This window comes from Leucopleurus acutus (assembly GCF_964270905.1).
Source record: "Leucopleurus acutus genome assembly, chromosome: 19".
NCBI classification, from domain to species: domain Eukaryota; kingdom Metazoa; phylum Chordata; class Mammalia; order Artiodactyla; family Delphinidae; genus Leucopleurus; species Leucopleurus acutus.
In genome coordinates this window covers 53,654,302-53,671,988 of record NC_139161.1, presented here as the reverse complement: position 1 = coordinate 53,671,988, position 17,687 = coordinate 53,654,302, and the positions used below count along the sequence as shown (strand labels likewise).

The 17,687-nt window shown below is 49.0% G+C and overlaps 1 protein-coding gene across 1 annotated transcript in view; it reads right to left on the bottom strand.

Annotated features, from left to right (window-relative positions):
* Window positions 1–14,662, bottom strand: part of GLP2R (glucagon like peptide 2 receptor) — a gene marked incomplete at its 5' end in the record, with an annotated part of 48,963 nt that extends 34,301 nt beyond the window's left edge. The window contains 6 exon segments of the mRNA XM_082861804.1: window positions 3,202–3,323; window positions 6,108–6,212; window positions 8,145–8,232; window positions 14,290–14,565; window positions 14,569–14,607; window positions 14,609–14,662. Coding sequence (XP_082717930.1) covers window positions 3,202–3,323; window positions 6,108–6,212; window positions 8,145–8,232; window positions 14,290–14,565; window positions 14,569–14,607; window positions 14,609–14,662 — 684 coding nt within the window.
* Window positions 14,663–17,687: the final 3,025 nt, after the last annotated feature.

Below are 17,687 nucleotides of genomic sequence, written 5' to 3'. Positions count from 1 at the left end.
CCACTGATGGACATTCGGACTGTTTTCAGAGTTTGGCTCTCACACATAAAGTTGCTCTGAGAATTTCTGTGCAAGTTTTTATGTGGACATGGGTTTTCACTTCTCTCAGATAAATAGCTAGAAATAGAATGATGCAGTAGCATGGTGTACGTTTTAACTTCTCAAGAAACTGCTAAACTGTTTTCTAAATAAGTTGTATCAATTGACATTCCCACCAGAGGGCCAGCTGCTTGAGGGTCTACGACCATTTCCTACAATCAGTCTTTTAAATTTTAATCATTCTGATGGGTGTGTAGCAGTATCTTATGGTGGCTTTATTTGCACTTCTCTAATGATTAATGATTTGAGAATCACTCCGCGTGCTTATCTGCCGTCTGTACATTTTGTTTAGTACAGTATCTGTTCAAATATTCGGCCGTCTTTTTTTTTTTTTTTTTTTTTTGCGGTACGCGGGCCTCTCACTGTTGCAGCCTCTCCCGTTGTGGAGCACAGGCTCCGGAAGCGCAGGCTCAGCGGCCATGGCTCACGGGCCCAGCCGCTCCGCAGCATGTGGGATCTTCCCGGACCGGGGCACGAACCCGCGTCCCCTGCATCGGCAGGCGGACTCTCAACCACTGCGCCACCAGGGAAGCCCTTGGCCGTCTTTTAAATTGGATTGTTGGTCTTAATTTTGAATTGTAAATCTTCTTTATATATTCTAGATATAAATCTGTTAGATACATGTTTTGCCAGTATTTTCTCTCATTTTGTGGCTTGCCTTTTAATTTTTTTAACAGTGCCTTTAAAAGAGCATAAGTTTTTAATTTTGATAAAGTCCAATTTATCAACTTTTTCTTTTACAGTCATTTCCCATTATCTGCGGTTTTGCTCTCTGTGGTTTCAGTTACCTGCTGTCAACCTTCGATCCAAAAGTATTAAAGGGAAAATTTCAAAAATGAACAATTCATGAATTTTAAATTGTGCGCCATCCTGAGTAGCGTGGTGAAATCTCACACCGCCCTGCTCTGTCCTTCCTGAGCCACGAATCATCCCTCTGTCCAGCATATCCTGCCCGTTAGTCACTTAGTACCCCTCTTGGTTATTAGCTAGACTTTCTTAGTACAGCAGTGCTTGTGTTCAAGTGACCCTTATTTTACTTAATAATGGCCCAAAGAGTAGTGATGCTGGCAGTTCGGATGTGCCAAAGAGAAGCCACAAAGTGCTTCCTTTAAGTGAAAAGATGAAAGCTCTCGAGTTAATAAGGAAAGAAAAAAAATCATATGCTGAGGTTGCTAAGATCTACAGTAAGAACCAATCTGCTATCAGGTGAAATTTTAGAGAATCGTGCTACTCTTGCTGTCACACTTTAAACTGCAGAAGTTACGGCCACAGTGCATGAGCGCACAGTGAAGACGGAAAAGACATAGTGTGTACAATTTTGAAAGACAGAGACACACCCACACACACCCCCCCACACACACACATACACAATCTCCTTAAAAAAGCACGAGTTAACATGCATAAGGACCCCCAGTGAGTTGTCAGTTGGAAGAACATAACATATCTTGTTTGCCAAAACTCCAAAGGGCATAGATTTACTAACACTAGCCTTTTTTGGGCAAAAATTCAACCCTCTACTAGAAACACAGGTAAACATGGCCAGAAACTTTTTTTTTTTAAGTATTTGATTTCTTGGAAATATGGCCATTTGCAGAGAGGGGGAGGCAATGCCCGTGTCCTCACTGCTCTAGAAAGAGAAAACTTTACTTCCGGTCTTGGAAAGTGCAGTTCTCCCATCTTGTTCTGCTGTCCCTGTCGGCAGACCTCAGCCCAGAGCAAGCAGTAGGCGCCTCACACCTGCTGGTGAATTCGTTGTCACCACCTCTGTTTCCAGAGTCACCTGGGGAGCTTTCCCACCAGTACTGCCACCTAGACCCCCACCACACACCCACTGACTCAGAATCTGTGAAACCGTTCATTCAACATTTCCTAGGTGCCCACTGTATGTAAAGGCTTTTGTGCACTTTTAGCAGCACTGGGCCAGGGGGTGGCATGTATTCTGATATAACTCTGACTTTGTCATTGTTCTCAAGCAGCTTCATCCAGGAGGGAAGATAAGAAATATATACAAAGTGCCCAGTTCACGGCATGCAGTTAGCATGAGTTTGGCGCTGTGAGAAACGTCAAGACACATCCTTGAGATAAGCTGAACCCAACCCAGCCACAGGTATGATTTTAATACCTTTAAGAGGTGTGACCTGTCACATCGTCTAGGGAACACGGACTTCTGCCAACTCAAGGAATAAAGTTAAAAAGAGGTTGAGAAAAAATTCCCTGAGGAGGTAAAGAGGACCTGATGGAAGGTTCTTCATGCCTGATGGGAAGATGTGATAGACAAGAGAGCCAAGGATGGGCCAGTTCCCACTGGGAAGGAACCACAGACACGATATGACGATTTACTGCCCAGCGAACAGGCTGGATGCTGGGGACGGAGCCAGCACTCTTATTTACGTCGTGGTGACGAGGGGTCAGGCTCTCTCCAGAGAACTGTATGTCTATCAACTCTTTCAACCCTCACACGGTACATGCAATAAATACACTCTGCTGGGGATGGACGGGGAAGCAGAGGCACAGAGCAGTGAAGGGTGGGGTATACGGAGCGAGGGAGCAAAGACTCTGGACGTGAGTCGGGCTGCCAGGCCCTTGGCCTTGAGCTTGTACCCCGGCTGCTAGGTGTGTGTCCCTCAGGACACACTGTCTCCTGCCACCACCAAGTCTACATTCGAGGAGGGGGCGGATGCCAGAGAATTTCAGAGAGTGACAGGTGCTGTAAAGGCTGGGGGGAGTGGTAGAAAGTGACCATGGAGACCGTTCTCCATGGGGTGGCCTTGGAAGACTTCACCTGGAAGGAGACATTGAGCTTGAAACGTGACTAACGGGAAGGAGGCGCCACAGAAGAGCTGGGGAAGTGTTGCAGGCGGACGGAACGGCAAGCACAGAGGCTGGGGCGCCTTCCCTGGGAGGCTCACATCGCATCCCAGCAGCAGAAGGGATTCTGTGGCTGCCGTCCGGGGTGCTGTTTTGGGTGACGGAGGACCTTCCCAGGTGAGTCTGGGGCAGGTGCACTGGGAGCAGGCTCTCTGTGTGGCCCCTACTGCGGGGACCCCGGCAGAGGCTGGTTCGGGCCCCAGGGCCCGTCCTCACCGAGCCCAGCTGACTCACTTTTTGTTTGAAGCTGTGGTCCTCAGCGCATTCGGAGTTGTCCTGCCAAATATCTGTGGAGTTCTCCAGCGTCTGCCAAGTGCCCTGAGAAAGGCAGTATCTGTAGGCCCTTCCTGAGTGCTCTGCAAGTAAACACAGCTCTGGGGGAAAGGTCAGAACACGCAGCCCGTTCCCCGAGCACGTGGGAAGGCCCTCATCCTCACCGCAAAGCTGTGGAAAATCCCAGGGAAAAGGAATTTTCACTTCCCCTTCTGGGGGCTCACAGCATCCTTGCTGTTTATTTAGGATGGAAAGAAAAACACGGAAGCCTCTACATCCATCTCATAACAAACCATGTTCTGTTAATGTCTGTTGTGTTTACCCAAAGTCCCTGGAGCTGGAACGGTCCCTGGTGACTCAGAGATGTGACAGCCCTCCAAGGTGTGGCCCAGCTGGGAGACGCAGACCTGGGGCTTCCTGATGCCCAGGAGGCCGTGCCATGAAGAAGAGAGGGCGCTGGACCAAGCCAGCTCTGCCACCTATGAGCTCTGTGGCCTTGGGCAGGGCCTTACCCCTCTCTGTCCCTCCATTCCTGCCTCTGATGACAAGTCTTGACGATTCTACCTCCAGTATTTTTCTTTACTCTTTCTTCTTCTTCCCAAGCTCTTGCCTCTGCCTGTATACACATCCTCATATCCTCTCTTTTTCTGGACCACTGCAGGAGCTTCCAAACTCACCTCCCCGATCCCCCTCCATCCCTCAGTTCATCAACCACAGGCTACCAACGTCATCTCCCCAAACCACAAACCCTATGACGTCCTTCTCGTGCCTTAACGCCTTCTCTGGCTCCACGTAATCTTTATCTACAGAGGGGAGTTTAAAGCCTGTAGCATAAAGCACGGTTGGCTTCGCGATCAGGCCCCAGCCTCGTGGTCAGTCTTCTGTGCCTGTATACCCTCTCCCTTCTCATATTCGAATGCTCCTGCTCCTCTAATCTCATCCACAGGAGCTCTGCTCCATCTTTTCTTCTCCAAACCCCTCCACTGGTGCCACGTCCTCCTTTGACGTCAGGCGCCCCACTTGGATTCTAAACATTCGATGCACACAGTGTCGAGGGGAAGAGTAACTTCCTACCTTTTGGGACTCACACTCCCTTGAGTACATTTCAGCAGCCCAGGACCCAAATTTTTTTTTAAAGGCCTTTAACTCAACTTCTTTGTAAGTTTGGATTTTTGATCACTTTTTCTCTTAAATGGAATCGACCTGTGTTTTTTAGCTCTTGGGAAGGAACAGGTAGACCGTAGAGCTGGGCGATGCTGATCCGTTCCATGTGCGCTCAAGGAGTCGCAGACTTTCGGGTCCTTAAAGCCCTGAAGGAATCCAAGGAGTGTGACCTTAGTGGGGCTCGGCCTCAGCTCCCACTTACGAAGCACCTACTGTGTGGTGGACCCAATGTGCGCCTTCCCATTCATGCCTCAAAATGCCCTTAAGAATCGGCTGTTATTCACTTCACTTTACAAGGAAACCACAGCTTAGAGGGCGCTGGGAACTTGCCCGGAGTCTCAGAGTATAAAGTCCTCCCTTAGGGCTCCTGACTTGAGCAAGCTCTTTCCTCCCCACTGAACTGACCCCGCTGGTCCAGCAGACTCTCCAGTATCTTCCCTTCAGCTTCACATCCGCAGGCCTTCTGGGCTGATTCCCACTGAATTTCCCCCAGATGACAGTTCCGTAGAATATGCCACTACTGCTCCCATCCAGAAATGCATCTGCCTTCGAAATTCTCTCTCTTTGCACTGGAGGCATCAAAATATTGAAACCAAATTTTAACTGACGTGATGATTTCTTGGGCTGAAATTAAGTACAACATATCACCATCTTGGCTTCTCAGAAACCCAGTCTCGGGAATTCCCTGGCGGTCCAGTGGTTAGGACTCCATGCTCTCACTGCTGAGGCCCTGGGTTTGATCCCTGGTCGGGGAACTAAGATCCTGCAAGCCGTGCGGTGTGGCCAAAAAGAAAGAAAGAAAGAAGGAAAGAAAGCAAGCAAGCCATTCTCATTTTGTTTGGCCTGGAACTTTGTAGTCACTGATGTTCCTTGCGAACAGCGGCCCGTTCTTAGATTTGAATTGTTTCACTCCCCACCCTGGTTTCACTCCCAACCAGGAGGCTGGGCTGCTGGGGCAGGTGGAGGTGGGTTCTAAGTCATGGTCACTTCGGGGCAAGCTAAGGGTAAAATTCCCCATCCAAGTCCCATGGGGCTGAAAAGCACCAATTCCTCCCAACGCTATTGCAAGGGTAGTCTTTTTTTTTTTTTTTTTTTTTTGCGGTTCGCGGGCCTCTCACTGTCGCGGCCTCTCCCGTTGTGGAGCACAGGCTCCAGACGCGCAGGCTCAGCGGCCATGGCTCACGGGCCCAGCCGCTCCGCGGCATGTGGGATCCTCCCGGACCGGGGCACGAACCCGCGTCCCCTGCATCGGCAGGCGGACTCTCAACCACTGCGCCACCAGGGAAGCCCCTGCAAGGGTAGTCTTGATGGCCTTCCTCTCCATCTGGGAAACAAGAACTGCATGGATGTGAGCATCCCCGTCTTGCCCCACATCTCTTTCTCCCCTCCATGACGGTGATAACTCTTACTCTCACTGCAGCAAAGTCTGTGGTAGCCAGACTTGGACTCTCAGCTCTTCAAAGAAAAGAGGACTCTGATATAAACAGAACCTCCAGACACAGAAGACTTGCAGGAAGACAAGAGAAGAAGCAGAGAGGAAAAGGAAGATGTGTTACTGACAGCTTAGAAGGAGACCTTTCGTGGGAGAAGCGGGCTGGAGAAAAGAACCTGGTTGGAGACTTCTAACCACCCCTTGGCTGGGCTGCCCAGGACGGACCGGCCATAAAGGAAATGTTAGAAATTGGTAAAATAAGACTTATTACCTTTGCGCCACCAAGGTAAGTATGAAGGGCAGGGAACAGAGACATTTCCTGCAGTGGAATGAGGCCAGCACACATACTGATCAAAGGTCCCGTTACAAACTGTGCCTGCGGAAAGAAGAGGACAAAATAAACTGATGGAGCCCAGAACCCACCTCCCTGGCATCAGAAGCTGGTGTAGGCTGCACAGGGACCAGCAAGGGGCGTCGCACTCTCCAGACAGGTCAAGGATGAGGAACCACGTGGAAAGGACGGGAATGCTTCATGCAGCCCCACACTGGGGCTCTGTCTACCCAACTTGACCCCTGGCGGTGGTCCAGTCTTTTATGTCAATGTGCACGTCACACTGATTTTGGTTTACTTTACATGAGCTGAACTCTCACAGAAACTCAGGGTCAGGAGGACACTTGGATGTTCAGCCAGCATCTTCTGTCCCATAATTAACTAAATAATTGTCAAACCTTCACCAGTTAGATCCCGGAACACCCTTAATATGAAACGTGCAAAATGACCAGTGGATATAAGGGGATTTGCAGGATCCAGGTTCTTGGTCATGCGTACCTGACGCAAGCACTACCTGGTCAGATTTCTCTGTTTGAAGATTAATCCAATGATCATTATGAAATATTTGGGCACCTCAAGCTCAGGGTATGATTTACATCCTGGCACTTGGCAATGAGATACTACAAACATTAGCCCCACCCTTATGGGCCCCCAGAGTCAAATGAGGGGTTTCAGGCTGGACCCCAAACATCCGTATTGCAAGCTCCTCACTCCTGGTTACCAAGCGTCATTTCCTACCATTGGCTCCCTATTAAGCTAGAACTCGGGGGCCACTCAGGGTGAAGAGCCAGGTTGCTGGTATCGGGACCCTGCAAACGCAGATCTGCTGGGCTCTGGGCTGGCTCGGGGCACCCTACGGACCTGGTTGCCAGGTGTCAGCACCCAGTGTGTGGGCGCTCACCTGGCTGCGCTGCCCAAAGCGTGGCACCTGATCAGGAGGACCTGCCCTACTTTGACCTCAGAAAGCAATATTTCTCTAGGTGGGAGTGGTTCCTGCCATGAATCAAGCCTTGGTGGCCGCCCACCTGGCTGAAGGAGGGAGGGGGGCATAGCTTGGAGGCTGGTACTGACTTCAGGTCAGGAAAACGCAGAGAGAGTTTATAGTGTCCTGTCAACCTCCGGGTCCCTGAATGAAATGATCTGAAAGAAGCCAGGAGAACAAGGAGGAGGTAGCTTTCACCCACAGTCCCCAGTCTCAGAGGCAGTGGGCCAAGGCTCCCTATTCCTTTCTTTTCTTTAAAAAAAAAAAAGAATTTGCATGTACCCAAAGAGTCAGCATGTAGGCAGGAGAGGTTGTGGGCTGACCAAACTATTAACACATTAGCTAGAATGCTCTAAACCTAATGTAGACCGGGATAAGAGAAGTGTTAACAGCACGGGAGACCAAAGGACACCCCCCTCAACACACAGTAGATTCCTGGGTTAATCTACAACAGCGGCTCATGTCATGTGATTAGGTGGTCAGCGTGCTGTGGCAGATGGCTTTTATCAAAGATGGCCACACGCATATATATCCCATCTCGCATGCTCTTTTACAATGGAGGCAGGTAGCCTTTCCAACTGTCTGACCCAACTGAACATGGCAGAAGTGACTTCCAAGGCAAGGTCACAAAAGGCAACGTGGCCTCTGGTCATGCTTGTCCTTGCAACCCAGCCACCATGCTGTGAGGAAGCCCAGGCCATATGGAGAGACCACATGGAAGTGTTCCGGCCAACAGCCCCCGCTGGATTCCCAGCATCATCCAGCACACATGGGTGTGAACCAGGCTTCAGATGAATCCAACCCCTGGCCTTTGAGTCTTCCAGCTAAACTCCAGATATTGTAGAGCAGACACAAGCCATCTTCAGTGTGCTCGGTCTGAATTCCTGACCCACAGAAACTGTGAGAGATAATAAATCATTGTTATTACTGTTTTAAGCCACTAAGCTTTGGGGCTATTTGTTATACAGCCATAGATAACTGATACATGTACTTACCAGAAGTTTCCTTGAGTAAGTCTCTCAGACACTTCTCTTTGTACTGAGCCCACTTCCGAGTTGTCTCCTCGAGGAGAGATCCCGTAACCTGAGCAGAGAAAACCATGGAGACCCCCAGTTAGCAGCAAGCACAGAGGTGGCCTTGTTATCATCTCACACCACGATTCTCAAACCTTCCCACTGATGAGTCCATAATGGCCTGCACCTCGAAACAATTTCTTTGGTAACTTATGTCCTACCTTCAAGATACATACACATTTCACATGCACTCCATAATCTAATCATATTGGGTTTGAAACAAACACAAAAGATTTTTTTCAGAATCTTCAATGAGCTTGACATTTCAAGAGGACGCAATGTGCCCATCCCGACGTTTCACAACCAACCGGAAGAATAGCTGCATGCTTCTAAGACCCTGTGCATCTCAAGGAGAGGAGCAGCACACTAAGAGGGCTCAACGGGGGTCAGAGAAGAGCCAGAACAATTGCAGGGCCTGTGCTGTCCCGCCCAGGTGGCTGTGGGCCCAGAGTTGAAGACATTGGGTCGCAGACGCTCTGCTACTGTACTGAGGCTTCGGGACCGTTTTTCTTTCCAACGTCCCGCAGAACCTGGGAGATACAGCATGCATTTTGCGGGGCTCTCCAGGTAACTGGGTTGTCTAACAACTTGTAACTGTGTAGCTGAACCACTTGTTTTGGTTTTAAAGGGTCTTTCCCTTCTTCAACTTACTCAGTTTAATTGAGAACTTACTGTGTGCCAGGCTTTCCATTAGGAAGGAATTAAGGGGGGTACAAAGATGGGCAAGACACAGTCTCTGCCCCAAAGGACTCAGCGTCTGCTAAAGATAAGGCGATTATATGAGCAGCTGGCCTAAGTCGAGTGACAGTCTCACCCTGTCTTTCTCTGCTTCCAAACAGACCCCTCCCCTAGTGGCTCAGTGCTGGCACCATCGTCCTCTCAGCCACAAACCAGAGGCCAGGAGTCGTCCCCCACTTCTCGCCTCCCCCCCACCCCCATATCCACCTATGCACCCGAGTCTGTCCTCCTGCGTTTCTCTCCTGTCCAAGCCGGCCTCCCGTTCCCTTCACCTCCTCACTGGTGCCACATCCCCCCTCCATGCTGTTCCAGGGGGACAGGTCCCCAGGGCTGACCTGAGAACGGGGGGTCCCCTGCCTAGTCTTCCCCTCGGGACCCCTTGACTCAAGAATGAACTTCTCAGCCACACGCATCCCAAGTCTCTCAACCCCCATCCTGCTCTCCCATGACTTGGGATCGTTGCCCTTCCCATCGGCACCTCCCTTCCACACTCGCTTCCCTGGCTCACTCCCAGTTCACGTGTCAATGCTCAACTCAAGCTCATGGCCGCTGGTCCCATTGGGCCACGTCTCTCACTGAAGCCTGGAGCTAGTAACCCTCTGCGGTGCCCCGGGAGCCCACACACAACCCATCACTTTGTACTGTCATCGGCGGGTCACACGTTCATCTCACTCACTACGCGTATGTTCTTGGAGGGCCGAGCTAGCCCTTCATCTCTGAACACCAACCCTTAGCACAGGGGCTACTGTCCTCTTTCTCCCATATTTTCTAGCTAAAGAAACAGAGGCTCAGAGATGGGGCGAGGAGGGGGCTGGGATGAATCCAGCAGGGGTTAAACATGTGATCTGTGCTAAGATCACCCAGCAAATCAGTGAGCTTTGTGGCTTTGTCTCCTCTCACAAGGGGTAACAAACTCAGTGCTTTTCTGGGCCAGGTAGGTAACCTGAAAGAATGAGGTGGGACAGGTGATGGTGGGGCTATTGTAAATTGGGGAGACAGTCCACCAAAAGGCATTCAGACACACACACACACACACACACACACACACACACACACACACACACAGAACGAAACAAACAAACAAAAACCATCTATGAGCCCCACAGGCAGCTAGTTTTCACCTCCTGAGTAATTAGTCCAATCTACCCCCTCCCTCCTCTGCCCACCACGCCCCCCTGCCCGATCCCAAGGCATTCACGTTGGGGTCTGTGAGTAGTTGCTTTGCAATTTTCCAGAGAATCACATAGCCTCTCTGAAAAAGAGCTAGTATGGCCATCATCGGACAAGAGGTGTCCCAACTTTCTCAGCTCTCAGTGCCTTTCGTGTCTCAGTAATTTTTCCACAGCATCCCCAGGCCAAAAGAAACATCTAAAGTTCCACTCATTAAGTAGGTAGGCCCGGACAAACTTAGTGCCTGCTGGGGACTGCAAGACGCCTCAGACCTGAGAAGCAGATTGGCCGTCACCACCTGTGCTCCTGTCCCACACTGATTTTTGCGCAGTGCTTGCTTTTTATCACAGCAACTGCAAAGAAGCCCAGCTTTGCGAAGATACAACGTCATCCGAAGGAATGGATAATAATAATGAAGCGCTGCTTCCCTCAAAAAATTAAAATATCTAACAGCACCCCTGCGAGTTCACAGCGGTGCCCTGGGGCACCTCAGCACACAACCTGGGAACCATGGGATTAGCCAATAAGTAGTCATCAGGATGGTAACGATGATGAAATGATTGGCATTTACCCCTTGGTTTCAGTTTCCAGTGAGTTTTAAATCTCCAGTAATAATCTCTCTCTCAGTTATGGCCCAAGAGGCACAATGGAACAAAAGACCACATTGTTTAAAGAAATACACATCCTAATGGGACCATAACTGACTATATTATTTTTACAAATTCCGCAGAGATGCTGATAACAAAATCATCAGCTTCCACGTTCCTCCACGCCACCAAAGAAAGACGCTTTCTTGGATAAAGTGCTGTTTATATCCACCAGGACCCGGCAGAGGAAGAGATAATAAAATCAATCGTAGACGTGAGCTGTCCCTGGGCTAACATTCTCCTATCCCCCTGCTCTTTGCCATGACTAACAGCCAGGGTCAGAAGAAAAAAATCAAACCTAAGAAGCACTGAATCTGGTCAGTCTAGAAGAGCTGGACAGACTCAGACTGTCTTCCCAGGTATTTGTCCTAACAACACCAAAAACACAGGAGGCAAATCCAAGTTCAATCACAGCCAAACCCAAATAAAGTAATGATGAGTGGATGTTTTCTAACTGGAAAAGTTCAGCTTGATAGCGATTCCTCTTTTCCTTGCTTGGGCAACCAGCATCACAACACAGTTGGCTGAGAAGGGAGTAAGGAAAGGGAGGGAAAAGCCGCTGCTGACTTGCTTTAAATAAAACTCCTACTATTCTTTGTTACTGAAGGAACAGACTTCACTGTAAATAAAATAAAAATGAACAGACAAGCAAAACGGGGAGAAGATGGAATCTTAATCTTTTTCGTCAGAAATAACCATCTCCTTCCAGACTCTTCTCTCTGCACTCACATACGTCATTTTTCTTTCTTTTCTTTTTCATTTTAACCCAAAAGGAAATCATACTGTTTTGTAGCCTTTTTTCCCACTTGAAGATATATTATGACTATATTTCCATTTCAAGAACTACACTTCTAAAACACCATTTTAAGAGCTCCATGATTTTCTATGGATGAATGGGATATCATTTATTTTTTAAATCCTCTAGCATTGAACATCTACATTATTTTAGATGTTTGGTAATATAAACGATGCTGTCATGAAAATAGTCTCAGCTAAAAATTTGAGCACATCTTTGTTTTCTTAGGAAAAATTCTTTGAATTGGAATTTCTGGGTCATAGACTATACATTCTTAAAAGGTTTTGACAATGCACTGCCAAACTATCTATCCTAGCCAGAAAAATAATTTTTATTTAAAAATATTCACCTTTTTACACTCTCATCAGCAAAGTATGAAAGAGCCACACATTCACTTCTTAAAGGGCCTTAGAGAGTTCATATTTTTTGATGCCAAAGCAACTGCTAATTAACTGAGTTGTGGGGAGGGGTAGGAGAAGTGAGAAGATAGCACCGTTTCCCAGCTCGAATTTAGAAACTAAACGATCCCTGAGAATTTCTCATTAAGTGAATTTTATGAAGACTTCCAGGCAAAAGCACATTGCGGTCATTTATATCCATGCAGGGCCAGCGTCGATGAGCAAAACTCATCGTGGCGATCTATGCAAAGCCTTGTAACATAAACATCTGGAGAAAGAAGATGGGTTTTAAGATGGGTAACCAAGAGGAAGGTCTTCAGGATAATATACACACACCACAGGACAGACAGAGGGTAAGAGGTTCTGAAAACAGATGGGGTGGCAGAGGCGGGGAGGGGACACTGCTCACAGGCACGGTATCAATTATGAAAATACCAAGGTGTGGCTTGGTCAGTGTCATAAGCCGGCCTGAGGCACTGCAGATTCTGCTGTTGTCACATAGAAATATTCGTATGTCAACAGCTTCCAAGGAATGCTGGGGATGAAAGAACACAGGACTGCAAATAGATGGGGGTAGGTGCGACGGCTCCACTGCTCACAAGCTATACCACTGCAGGTGATTGTGTAACTCCTGTCAATCTTAACTTCCCCATCTGTGAAATGGGTTCAAAGGCTCATTGTGGGAGTTTGGGCAAGATGATTTAGGATAAAATGCCAAGTGCTGCAGGAGAGCTTGGCACCTAATAGACAGTTGACACATGGTTGTAGATAGGAGGTGAACAAAACCAGGCAATTAGCTGAATATACTCTGTTTGAATATGAAGTAGAGAATTGAAGCAAGGGTGAGAGACCTGTATCAACTCTCCCAACAACGGCCCTGCCACTAAGTAAGTCTCGGGGCAGGCGGCAGGCCAGGCCACGTCCCCTCAGGAATGTTCTGGTCACTCACGAGAGGCAGCCACCATGGCAAGAATCCCATGAAACCATGGTCTGCGCTCACATCTACCCTTTGTGAGGGTTTGAAGCCAGCCTCTGGGAGGACTTGGATACAGAGAATTTGGTAGAGGTTTTCTGCCTGTCTGGTTCTGCACCAGCACCAAAGAAAGTCTGATAAAGTGAACACTATGAGAGCCGGCACCCAGCCCTCCCTCCATGGGAGCGGTAGGCGTTCAGAATTCCGAGGTTGCAAACAGAGCCTAACTCTGCCCGTGGACCAAAGGAAGAAGAGAAGCATTTCTCAAGACACTTCCTTACTCAGGTGAGTGGAACGGAATTTCCTTCACATTATGGCCCGGTATAAAAAAGGAACCTTGAAAAGGGAAGGGGCAAAGGTCTCGTCTCCTTGGATAAGAATAAAACAAACTCAAGAACGCCCAACTAAAGAAGATAGTTACATACATTATGATACATCCCTGAAGACCTTAAACATCATGCCATGGAGCTACATTTTCTGATGTAGGAAGAAAGTTCAACCTCCTTGAGACTCAGTTTTCTCATCTGTAAAATGGGGTTAACAGGAGAACCTCCCTCCCCAGGGTTGCTGAGTGCATGAAATGAGATACTAAGGGCCCCGGACCTGGCACCAGACCTGGGGCATAGTAACCGTTTCATGGAAGTGTTAGTTTGTGATATTAGTGTATTTTGTTAAGAAAAAAAGCATATTGCAAGAAAATATTTATAGGATGAGTCTATGTTTGTTTTAAAAAAAGCTATATGTAAATAAATGGTAGAAAAATGTCTTAAGGATAAGTCAAAAAATGTGAATGGGGGTGATCTCTGGGTGGTGGGATTACAGTGGTGTGTAGTTTGTATTTATGCTTTTCTGGATTTGGTAAGTTCCTTTTTGTAAAAAATGAGCATTCTGTATTTTTATAATAGGAAGGAAGAAATGAAGGAAGGAAGGAAGGAAGGGAAAAAAAAATCCACCCGTTCAATTTAAATAACTCAAACCTGAAAGAACGATGAAAGTGGACAGGAGGAAACATGCAGGAATTCTAAATGCTCTTTGCAGAGTTCACGCTGACATGGGAAAATGCTTATAATATGATGTAAAGGGGAGACCAGGATACAAAATGTTTTCTGCATCCTAATTCCATCTGTGTAAAAAAAACATGCATAGAAAAAGGATTTGAGGAACGTATGCCAAAATGTGAACAGTGATTACCTCTGAATGCTTGGATTACGGGGGATCGTTATGGTCTCAATACTGTTTTACATTTTCCAAATTGCCTACAAGAGGCCTGAAGTGCTTCTACAGTCAGAAAATACATACAACTGATAATAATAACAGTAACAATAACAATACAAACGGCTCTTACTTGCTTGATGGAAACCAGAAGCAGCAGGGCCAGAAAGGGCCTCGCAGGGGTCCAGAGAGCCCGCTTCCCAGGGGAGGGGGGAGGCCTGGCCCCCCGGGTCGCAGGGATGCCCGCGGGCACTGTGTGGGCTCCAGGCAGGGGTCCCACTCTCCTACTCCTGGGCCCTGCCCGCCTCGGTTCCGGCCTCATCTTCCTCGCTGTGCGGTCACAAGTGCTGGCACATTGCTTGAACGGTCCAAGATGTACCACAGGCGGCCTCCTCTTGCATTCCTCTTCCTACGGCGAGAAAATGTTTGCACAAACCCTCTGGACGCCGCCCCAAGAGCGTCTGCCCCAGTCTAGAGCCATCTACCAGATCTCCAAAGTTTCTCATCTGTGACGACTCATCCCCCGCCCCGGCCCCCCCAAAAAGCAAGGAGATTTTTCCCAGACCTCCCCCAAGTCAGCTGTGCTCCTGGGACTTCCTGGACAGAGGCCGCCCAGGAGAAAAGGCAAAGCAGTCAGTGGGTTCCACCCCCCGAAGCCCCGCTCTGCGCACAGGACCAGGGTGGGACCGGCTTGGGTTCCAGCTGCTGAGGACCCGTGGCAGGGAGGATGGGCCCCTAGCCAGTTCTGAGGTGGGCAGCTTTGTGACGGGGACAATTCTTGCTACGGCTTTAAGTTTGTCCAGGTTGGGCTGAGCCCAGCCACAAAGGCAGAGTCTCCTCTGGGCCCCGTTTATGCCAAGACTTCCAGAAAGACAGCTGCCCAGCCCAGGAGATAGCAGCTCCTGACCCAGGGCCTGAAGCAAAACCTCACTCAGCACCTCGAGTTCCTGTTACACAATAGCCAAAGAACATCCTAAAAATTCAAAAATGTGCACGCCTCTGGGTTGCCCCTACTGGTTGTGAGCAAAGGTTGCTCGGTCCACCTGGCAGATCCTTTGTCAGAACCCATGATCTACGACCGCCAACTAACGTGTGTGTCCTTTCTCACCACACCTCATATATATAAAATCCTTTCGCCTGGCATCTTATTTCATTCATCCTCACGATAACCCTGTGGGGGTATGATGATTTCTCCACTTGAGAGCTGCAACATTGAGTTTCAGAGAGGTTAGGCGGCTTGCCCAAGGCCACACAGCAAGTAAATGGCAGAGCCAGGGTACCCAGGTCTTCTGACCAGTCACCTGACCACAGCTACTTGGTCAGGTGCCATATCTGACCCTAACCCTCTAGGTGAGTTCCTTTTCTCTAGTAGGCTCAGCACTGTGTCTCTGAGAGGCTCTGTGTGGCCCTTCTCACCCTCCCCTCCCTGTCCAGCTCCCGGCAGCCGCTTGCAAGTTCTTTCCAGCCTCTTGAACTGGAGTCCCAGCAGAAGACGTCCTGACTGGATGAAACGTTGGTCAGCAAGAGACAGGAACACCATGTTTCCATTTAGGGATTTTTTTTCCCTAAAGTTAAGTTCAACCAGAGGAGCTTAACCTGGTTAACTTACCCAAGTGAGTGAATTTTGAACAGTTGGAGAAAAACAGGTGAGCGTCACTTAATGGAAATCTTAAAAAAAGTGGCAAGACTCTAAATGTCAGAAGTAAAACGCCCGTAATGAACATAGACGCCACCTCCCGCCAGATGGACTCATGTAATGATGTGAACTCTGGCGTCCATGTGTTCATCTCTTTGGGGCAGCAGAGAGAGGGATGAAGTGACCGAGAGGAGGAAAACTGCTCACGTGATAGCTCTGAACCTGTGTGGGGCTGTAAAGCTAGTCTATAATGCACTTTACAGACTATCTTCCAAGTTGCCGGCTGGCAAAGACAGTGCCTGTTTGATAAGAATATTCTATCTAACCTCTTTGAACTTTTTCTCAAAAACATCTTTTTTCTGAAGGGACAGGGGCTGGGGGACTGCACACGACTTCCCAACCTGTTGGATGGATGCCATCTAGTGCTATAACGAGGTAACTCCTCTTCCCACAAGACTGGCTGGCAACCAGGACAGACAGACACAGCTCACAGGCTACCCACAGCACAGACCACAGTCCTCGGTCTTTACCAGCAGCAAAGTCCAGACAGAGTAATATGGACCCAAATGACCCTGGCCTTTTCCTCCTACCTGCCCAGGCTGGCATATTCTCCATTATATCTGGGGGTCTTTGGAGGTGTCTAACATGGGATGGAGAACCTGTGTGCTCCAGATGCCATGTGGAAACTTCTGCTACCCTCCTCTGGCCCTCACTGTTTCATCAATGTCCTCTGCCCAAGAAGCAGCTTAAGTCTCCTCGGCAACGCCGCTCCTGCAGTGCCCCCTGGGCAAGGGCACGAGTGATAATGAGACGGGAGGGAAGGGGGCAGGGCACAACCGTTAAAAGAATGCCACAGCCTTTGAGCATACGACAAACACTGGTTACGACCAAGATGGTGGAAGACTTTATTTCCCGCAGACTTTGAGCCTTATTATACGCTTATTGTAATATATTAGCATGTTAATGACACGCCCACCGGCGCCATGACAGTTCCGAGGCAGACCATAAGAAGCCACAAAGTGGGCAGTGTCCCAATGCAGGGGAAATCCCCACCCCTTTTCCAAGATAGTCAGAATATCCCTCCCACTCATTAGCATATGAAATTACCCAGCCCATAAAAACTAACAACCCCGCACCCCAAGGCCCTCTCACTTTCTGAGAATGTCCGCATTCTGCCTCCGGTATGTGTATCCCTCTAAATAAACCCGCTTTCATTTCACTCTGTCTTGCTCTCGAATTCTTTCCTGTGCGAAGCCAAGGACCCTAACTTGGCCGCCCATCCCAGGGACTCCCCTGAGACCTGGGATGTGACCATTCTCTCGCCTCCCCCCCCCCCCGCCCCACCCTTCTCCTGCAACAATATGCCAGGGCCCCTGCCTGCGAGCTACGGAGGCCCCAGGGTGGTGCTGAATGCACCTATGTGGGGTGCATGCCCCCCTCCCCTCTGCGGAGCACTCAGGCCCTGAAGCAGGCTGCCTAGACCGGAGCGTCTCAGTCCCTGGGCCAGTTGTCCTCCGCAGCAGTCTCTTTCTCTGTAGAGCTGGGCAGGCCTCAGCCCGAGGACCCTGACCAAAGCAAAAGACAAGGGTGGAGCAGTCTCACCCAGACCCCCACCCAAACCACCCTGGACCTCCGTCAGAACCCAGCGTCCTTTATAACGGCCACCAAGCGGAAACCAGTCAAGTGTCTATCCATCAGTGGATGAATGGATAAACAAATTGCGGTGTATCCACACCACGGGACATTATTCAGTCTTTAAAAGGAAGGAGATTCTGATACCTGCTACAACACGAGGAACCTTGAGGACATTATGCTACATGAAAAAAGCCAGTTACGAAAGACAAATTCCACGTATAGCTAGAGTGACCAGATTCATAGAGAGTATCATGGGTGTT